The 9,497-nt window shown below is 35.5% G+C and overlaps 1 protein-coding gene across 1 annotated transcript in view; it reads right to left on the bottom strand.

The window, feature by feature from the left end:
- Positions 1-1,113: 1,113 nt before the first annotated feature.
- The window catches only part of KLHL14 (kelch like family member 14), a 100,790-nt gene continuing 92,406 nt past the window's right edge, over positions 1,114-9,497 (bottom strand). The window contains exons 6-9 of the mRNA XM_032151716.2: positions 8,806-8,996; positions 8,566-8,724; positions 5,594-5,751; positions 1,114-3,234 (exon numbers count right to left, since the gene is read on the bottom strand). Coding sequence (XP_032007607.1) covers positions 3,094-3,234; positions 5,594-5,751; positions 8,566-8,724; positions 8,806-8,996 — 649 coding nt within the window. The 3' untranslated portion in view covers positions 1,114-3,093. The remainder of the gene's footprint in view (positions 3,235-5,593; positions 5,752-8,565; positions 8,725-8,805; positions 8,997-9,497) is intronic.

Raw genomic sequence — 9,497 nt, 5'->3', positions numbered from 1 at the left:
ACTTTGGCTGAATAGGGTAGAACAAATGCAGACACTAATTTCAAGCTCACAGACACAGCTTAATTAATTTTAAAAATCTGGTCTGTATATGCATTCTTCCAGTTTTAGTCAGTTTTAAGATGTATTCTTAGAAAAAATATCTTTTGCCCCCTCAGTGTATTTCCATTTTACCCCAAATTCCTTAGTATTAACTAAATATAAAACATGAAAGTACAATCTAGCAAGGGACATCAGGTAGGTGGTTTATTGGGATTAGGAAAAAGATAAGCATGCCTTCTTAACATCTCATGATATTTAATCAGCACTGGAGCCTTGGGTATTTCAGGGGATTTGGAGAAGCCCTTCAGCAACTAGCCATTGGCTCAGGAGAAGGGTCTTCTTTTGGTGTGCTACTCTACTATGTGGAGGAGAAGATCCAATGAAAGGAGAAAGAAACTCCATTACTCTTTCTTATGGAATACTAGGGAGAATCAAAAGATCCTTTAATTCTGAGTTTAATTATCAATAATGATAGATCTGGCTGGGAAGCATTAAAGTAAATTCCCCCTAGCTTACGGGCTTCTGAACCTAGTTCCTGATCTTACACAGCTCTTTGCCTGGAAGACTGCCCAACTACCACCCTTAACTACAAGCCTTAGTTCCCCCTATGTCTCCCATAGTCCCTCTAATTGCCCTGTACAACTACTTCATCAGATCTTCAAAAGAGAATAAAATTAAATACTATATATTTGATAATTGATTTAATTAAATGTGTGATTCACTTATTCTTTAAAAAGGGTGCAGGTATTTTTAACACATATGGTGCTTCTAATAATGTGTATAAATATTTAGTTATTTGATCTCAGATAAGTTATGTCTTATTATAACACTCTTGTAGTGAAAACATCGGATTCCACTCATGATTTTAAACTCACAACATTTTCCAGAAGTATTCCATAATTTTAGCACTGTCCATACTGTATACATTTACATATTGTGAGAAAGCCAAATACACTTGTAAATCATAGCTTCAGAACGAAAATATTTAGGCATTTACGTATCACAAACCTTCAAACAGTTTAATGTAGAGATTTATACATATGCTATGTAAGTAGGATATGAGAGACAGTTGAATTAGTACATAAAGTTTTTATTTAAAGTTTTCCCCTTCCAAGCAAGCTTCATTTACACATTCTAATACTGTACAAAATTTACATTCTCTGTGACTTATTTATTCACTTTTCACTTTCTAGTAACTTATGTCTTTCTGAAATACAGAAAGCTTTACTTATAGTTCTCATAAATGCTTTTATTTATTTTGGCGAGAAATAAAAAATAAAATGCAGAACAAGTCTAAGGAAAGCAAATGTTCTTGTACAAACTGTGACTTTTGGAAGAAACAGTGACAGTTGACAACAAAAGGTTCTGAAGCAGACCTCATTCTATTCATGATGTCAGCTGAGATTTTCCCACAGAGTACTGTAACTTTTCTTTCTATATACTCATATGTTTTCAAGGAAAAAGAAATGAAAGTTGATTGCACTGGATATACATATATTTATATATATATTTTTACAACGGATCCTTTGGATCTGAACATACAAATAAATACAAAAACAACGAAGATTGCACTTTACTGTAGAAACGGCATTGGATTCTAGTATACCCATTTATCTTGACGTGCTCTGCCATGAAAGCTTATCACCAAGGCATTTTTCATCTGTGGGATTTCCCTAATTACTGTTTTGAATGACACATTTGTTGAAGGATTCAACACCATCTCTGGATGGTTAAAAAATATTTTAGGCTTTTATTTACTCCTAAAGTTGTTCAAGCTCTGAAGCGCTTGAAAATCGAATGTGCATTCCTGTCAGTTTTGTCCTTTTGGTTGGCCACACTGAGACTATCTCATGCTATCCTGACCTTCTGCTCCTGAATTCCTCATGCTCCTCAAGACAACTAGCAATTGCTCGCTTAACTGAGTTCAGGCATCTCTGGTGATAACAAACAAAATATGATGAATTGGGGGAATAACGATCCTAAGTCAAGTGTCTAGAGCCACCCGAAGGTGAGGAAGAGGAGAAGTATTTTGTCAGGTGCTATAATTGGCTCCTGCGGCTCTTGTAAGTTCTGTGTTTTAGAAACAGAAAGACAACTGGAATTCTACTTAATAGAAATTATTCTTTCTTTTCATCCCTGAATTCCTGAAAACAAGCTCCCATTTTTTTATTATGGATTAAATTTGGGTCAGACATATCATCTAACAGAATCTCTAAAATAGTATTGACTGAATTTGTCAATCCTGTCTTTTGAAGTAAATAACATGTGTGTTCACTACTTATATACCACAAAATATGAAAAAGCACAAACCTCTGTGAACTGAATAGGACATAATGTATTTTGTTTTAATCTTTCAGATAAAATTGAGGACACAGAAATGATGACTCTGTCTAGCCTAGAACCTATAGGGTAGAAAGCATTTATTACAAGAGCCAACATCTTTCTCTTTTCTGATCCCATGAGGTGCTGTAAGGGCAGAAGGTGTACGAAATGAAGTTGTATAGAAACGAAAATGCCTCTCTTTAATCTTATATGATTTTCAATAACAGTGTTGCCAATGGAGGCTGTGAAGTAGCCAAAGGTTAAGAATACAGAATCAAGTGGCAATTTCTGTAATGCAGTGTATTTTGGTGGCTCAAATTTGGAATCATTCTTGAACACAATATCCCCGAAATGTCAACATAGATCACATGCAGGTAGACTACAATGCACAATACTGATCTCAGGTCTCTCTGGGGCCAGTCTTCTGTATTTTATCTTTCTCCTTTTGCAAGCTAAGATTCACATGAAGAGTTTTTGTAAAGCTGGGATAAGATAAAACCAGTCTGAAATGGAAGAGTCTGTCACCACAGGAAGTTTGGTGCGATCTGAGTTATAGACATAGCATCTGTTCAAGAACAGGTCTCTTCCTTTGTAGTTACTTATAAATCATCAGAAACCAAGGGTGGGTTTTGGCAGTTGTACCATTAGAATGCATTGTTCCTATTATAATAGTGATGTCACCTGCCATTGCTTCCTAGAATGTGATACTGTTCATTCCAGAGTTTCCTGGTGTTATTTGTTGTATGGTACACAAGAGGGCAGAATAACTGTCACACAGGCAGGGCCTGCCAACGGTTCTGCTACATCTCCTTCGAGTTCTGTCCAGGTTCCTTTCTCTGGACAATAGCATATTGTAGATGACTTGTAGGCCCCCTGTAATGACAGAGGAGGGAGCATTTAGAGAAGGAAGCTAGAGAAGTGCAATGGCAAAGTTACTGATCACATTTATTAATATATTGAAAAGAAAATATCTGTTCTCCATTCTTGCTAAATAATTCCAAATGAAAACAATGGATTTTAAACTGTTCTATTCCAAAGGAAAAGCTAAGATTGACAAAATTTCAAAAAAAATTTTTGTGTGTGTGTGACTAATAATACAAGTTAAATAAATACCTAGAGGATCCTAGATGCTCAACAAATCCTACATTGGCTGGGCCCAGTGGCTCACGCCTATAATCACAGAGCTTTGGCAACTAGGGCGAGAGGATCACTTGAGCCCAGGGATTTGAGACCAGCCTGGGCAACATAGCAAGACCTCATCTTTACACACACACTAAAAAAGATAAAAACAAATTGGGCATGATAGTGCACATCTGTAGTCCCAGCTGCTTGGGAGGCTAGGACAGGAGGATTGTGGTTATAATGAGCTCTGATCATGCCGCTGTACTCCAGCCTAGACAACAGAGTAAGATCCTGGCTTAAATAAATAAATACATACATAAAAATAATATACTAAAAATAGAAGTTATCCAGCTGGTTTTAGTTAAAAAAAAGAACAAATTTACCTTAAACATTCAAATAGTTATGACAATTTTATTTCAGATTGTTGTCTCACTTCTCCATTTTTATTTTGCTACTGTGAAGAATCAGAGCTAGGATTGAAACCAGTTCAAAGTAAACTGGAAATGAAAGTTTGTCAGCTTTCTCATATATTTATTTATTTTCAAGAGGCCACATGAGAAATAAAATGTCCTTAATCTTGTTTTCTTTGTCAACTTTAGAGGCTAGTGCTTGTGTAACATTTTCCTCCCCAAACCAAGGCAGCTTTGTGTTTATCATAGGAAACAAACAAAAGAGCCAACCAACCTAATACTTATTTTTCTGAAAATGCCCCAATGTCTGCTTCCAAACAAATATATTCTTGCAGCTAACAATTTGTACAAGCAAACAAGTGCACATACGAATATCTAGTTATGTATGTCAATACATATTTGCCTACATATAACTAATAATGTTTTAAAGCTCCCCAAAACGTTATGTCACAATCTTGTTAGAAGCAAAAGAAATAAAATCAAATAATATTATTAAAACCACCAAAATAATCTTATAAAACTAACACAGGTAATCAGGAAAATATACAAATGTTCATCATTTTAAAAGTGAATATGTAATCTGCTAGACCCGATGTGTCTCCTGATGTACTGTGATTTGAACTACAAAGCCACCTTCTCAGGTGTTCTTGCCAAAAAAAAAAAAAGTTAACAAAAGAAATAAAAAAAGGAAAACGAAAGAAGCTGAATTTAATTATGCCCTTATCTCTAACTTCCAGTCTCTAGAAAATATGCAGACAGAGGACTATTTCAAATGACTCCACAAGGAAGTCATTAGCCAATTTCAGAATGTAGGGTATTCTGTATAACTGACCCTCTTTTGTCAAGAAGTCAATGGCATGAAACAAAAAGAGTCAGGGTAATGTTTTAGATTGCAAGAGATATATGAGACATAATGATGAAATATAAGAAAGACTTGTTGGATCCTGATTTGGATATGTCAATTTGAAAAATACATCTTTTTTAAAAGTCAATGGCAAATATTTGAATATAAAAATGAATATAAAGGAATTATTGTTAACTTTTTGGAGAGTGAGTGTATTTACGTAAGTTAACGATTTTTAAAAGGTAAATACTGAAGCATTTAGGGTGAAATGATATGACATCTGGGATCTACTTCATATTGCCTGAGCCAAAGATTTTAAAAGAGGGGATAGATGAAGTGTGGCAAAATGCTGATGGATGTTGAAGCTGAATGATGGGTTAATGGGGCCCATTCTAATCTCGATTTTTGTGTATGTTTAGAAAATTTCACGATAAAGAGGGAAAATAAGGGGAAAAATCAATGGCAAATCACACATCCTAAATAGATTTCATGAATATTGGAGAATGAATTTCCATTTTTCATGCCTTACCGGTCAGAAACCTTTCAGACTCTCTTATTGAACTGCAGAACATTTGTAAAATCACCTCATTTTGACTTTTAGTTGGGGAGACAGAATCACAAGATCACAGAGATAGGAGAGAAAGGAGACCTACCACACCTTGTGATGCTGTTGATCAGCTAGCAAGCCAGTTCAACAGCCACCAGGCTGATCCTATTTTACTACCTAAAGCAACTGCTTGCATGTAAGTATGATACTCTAAAAAGGTACATGTGTGGAGGATAACACATTTGGAAGGATACAGAAAACGTAAGCACAAACGAAATAAAGGAGGATGCAGTAAATGTGGACACATACCATACTCCAGCTGTAGCCTCCCACAAGGTAAATGCTGTCATCAAGCACTGCACAGCCAGGACCACTTCGACCCTCCAAAATGGGAGTTTGGAGTATATTCCACTGGTCACCTTTTGGGTCATAGCATTCCACAAGCATTACATCAAGGTGGGAGAAACCTAAGTGACAGAACAAAGTGGAACAACAAAATAATAAAATCTCCGAGTCCCAATTTAAGGCTAGGCCTTCTTTTAAAAACAGGTCTCAAGCCAAAATAGATAATTATGTTTTTGAAGACACAAATGCATAAATTCACTGAGATTGGGAGAAATGTCAGAAAGACCTAGAAAACCCCAAAGAAACTTTAGTTGTTTTAGATTACTTCAAAGCAAGAATGCCTGAGCAGATGTCATTAGTAAAGGTTGATTATATATGGATAGATCTTATTAAAATGGTTTATTAAAACCTTATTTAAAAATGTTTAAAATAATAGTTTAAGCAAGCATTGTACAGGGCACTTACAATATGCTAATTTTCTTTTCTAAGGGCTTGATTTAAATGAACTCATTCAATCCCTTCCATCACTCTATGAGATAGTCCCTGTCCTTACTTTCATTTTATAGATAAGGGAACTGAGGGACAGAGAAAGCAATTACTCGAGTTAAGTCACAAGTCAGTAAGTAGATAGGTTGAGATTTGAATCCAGGAGAGGCTTCAGAACTCAGACTCTTGCAGACTAAATTGTATTGCTTTTTCTCAAATGAATATTTAACTCTCTCAGAATGTTTTAATAGATTGAAAATACGTTGTTCAGCATCTTTTACCTTTTTCACAATTTGACTATGTTTATAAACAACTCTGATGATGTAAATGGTTTCTAATATTTACCAAGAATCAAGCTTTAGAGTAGGAGGCTGAGTACCTTTCACTGAAGAGCTTCTCCCACAGTTTCTGATAGGGTTCTTGGTGTCTGGGGCAGTACCTAGGTCACTGAGAACAACTTAAGTTCCTGGACTCTACTGGAGCCCTGCCTTTAATTTAGAGGGTGAGAAACACCCAGTGGGAGCTTCATGCTCACCAAGCAGATCAAACCCTTAATGTTTTCATTTTTTTTTCCTGTAGTTAAATGCAGGCTATGGATATTTGCTAGCTGACAATCTCAGTGTGTATTCTAAAGTAACCAACATACTGGATTCTTTAAAATAATTGAGAAGATGAATAAAAAAGTGGAGAAACTTTTGTTCTTGAAGAGGTAGACAGGTTATTTCGGTTACTAACTTCCTTCAGAAAATAAATCACATAGATGGTGGAACAATAGAACAATATACTCACTGCAACTCCAGAGTATATTCCTTTCCTTTACCATTAAGATTATTGATGATAATTTTTGAAGCATATACACTTAGAATGGGCACTTGGGCAAATTCCAGGTTCTGACCTTAGAGGCATCATTTGAAGATATATATGCCTTCTCTGTGACAATGGGAACTGTAATCCTCACAGAAACCATCAAGGCAAGGATAATTATCCTTCCTTTACAGACATGAGGTTAAGTGTCTTGAGTGAGACTACACAACTAGAAAGTGCATAACTAGAATCAAACCTAGGCATAGATACAATGTCTATATCCTCTCCTCACCATGATGCCTCCTTGAGCTAACCCAGTTTTGATGTGTGTGCACTATTTCTCATTTAGATTGTCATTACCTGAGTCTTTCTGTCCAAACCTAACCTTAAATGTTAGAAGATCCTAGAGCATTTAGACAACATCTTGTGCAAAAGAAATGAAATCACATTTTAACATAGAAGGATACAAAGTTAATACAAAACATGTCGACGTAAAGGAATGGTGTGTGGCTTGAAATGAAAGAGCACCATTGAAAGAGATAAAGAATAAAAAGGGAAGAGTCACAGTAGTAAAGAAAATCCATTCTCATTGGGGAGAGCACTTAAGCTAAGCAGCAGACATGCACTAGGCTATTGGCATTTCTGAACGTGAACTTGACGAATGAACATGAACTTGGAAGTATCTACATAAAAATTACACCTGTTCAGGCTTTATTACATCTACAGGTAGATATGTATTAGGAAAATGGAAAAAACATCTAGGTCTAAGCCATTTAAAAAGATGTATATACTATTAAAAAATAAATGCACACATGTGCGTTATCTACCATACTTAGATAGCCTGTTTCCCATTTAGCTCAATTTCAGGGATCATGGACTAGGAGAGCTGAAAGAGATTTTAGAGATCATAGAGCAGTTTCTTCATCTTCAGATGAGGAAGCTGAGGCCCAAAGCAGTTCAATAATGTTCTCGATATCATAGGTCTCTCTGTTTTCCTATCACATTCAGTGTTACATGCATGCACATGTTATATATGTGCACGTACACTACAAAAAGTTGCAGTCATATACATATCTAGGGAAGGAAAGGTGCCAAAACATGTCTCTAAAAATGCTATGCTTTTTTATTGAAAAAAGCAACAGAATTTGATAATCATAAGTGACTTGCTATTGAATTCTTAAAAAATTCTAAATTTAGACACAAAAATCTGGTAAATACTACCTTTAAAGAAATCACATATTAGCTTTGTGCACTTATGACTAAAGTTCTTTATGATTACTGCAGAAAACAATTTTCTGGAAAAAATTCATTACTACAACTTTGGTGATAAGAAATAATTTATTTCAGTGAATTCATTGTTACGACAAATTGTGTTCTTCAGTTATTAATGCTCCTGTTTCTTATTTTCTGTAGACATCATTATTCATTTCTTTTATGTGTATGGTAACTTAAAAATAATCCTATCTGCAGAAAAGCCAAAATAAATGCTTGCTCAAGGGTACTGCCAATTTACATAGAGTAGATTTTATTAGGTCAACATGTTTTTTACTTGGTTAACTACAATTATCTAAGGAGAAACCCCCTTAGCAAGAAATATGTGGTGCAAATGTTTTTGTGACTAAAAAACAAAACAACAACAAAAAGACCTTTCAAATGGTTTCCTCCAATTGCATACAAGCGATCATTCATTACAGCCAAAGTGTGAATTGCGCGTTTTGTGTTCATATCTTGTTTTCGAGCCCAGACATCCATTACTGGGTCATAGCAATATAGCCATGGGACATATTCTCCATTGTGTACACCCCCTGTGAAATAAACATAGACATACAAGTCAAGAGAGTGCTTTGGAACTGAACTTTGTAACAGAAAGTGGAGGAATTACTTGCCTGAAATGTATATTTTCCCATTGTGCACTGCTCCCGCATGAGCCGCCAGAGGCTGTGGCAAAGAGGACACATAGCGCCATTCATTTGTTTCTAGGTTATAGCACTCCACGCTGGACAAGTAGCCAGTTTCATTCCTTCCACCAATAACGTATAAATGCTTGTCCAACCGACATGCATAGAAACTGGCTCTTCTACAATGAAAAGAACCCACAGTAAATCACAAGAGGAGCTGTGAAATGTTACCTTTTGAAATAAGATAAGCACCACACAGCTAGTCAGGGAAAGTGGTGCATTGTGCTTCAGAAAGGGTTGCAAATCTTTAAAAATTACACGTATACCTTATAAGTCTGAGACCTTCTACAGTAATCATATGTATTGCCCTTCCTGGTTAATATTCTTGATATTAAAGTAATAGTAGAGGAGAAATTTACCAACTCTTTATTTCAGCCCTTTTTATCTTGTTGTTTATACACTGTTAAGTGTTCATTAATATTTGGGATATTCACAACGCAGAGTACTAACCACTATACGATCACGGCAATATTTGGGATATTCAGTACCCTGTAAGGATATCGTAGCTCTGTAAGACAAAGTGAAAAATGAGGTAGATAATGTAACAATAATAAATTATCTTGACATTCACTTTCTTTATGGTCCTTCAAGGGTCATTGTTCCCAATTTATAAGAGAACT

This window comes from Hylobates moloch, unplaced genomic scaffold, assembly GCF_009828535.3.
Source record: "Hylobates moloch isolate HMO894 unplaced genomic scaffold, HMol_V3 SCAFFOLD_5, whole genome shotgun sequence".
NCBI classification, from domain to species: Eukaryota; Metazoa; Chordata; class Mammalia; order Primates; family Hylobatidae; genus Hylobates; species Hylobates moloch.
Note: the sequence above shows the minus strand (reverse complement) of the source record. Positions and strands in the feature narration are given on the sequence as shown.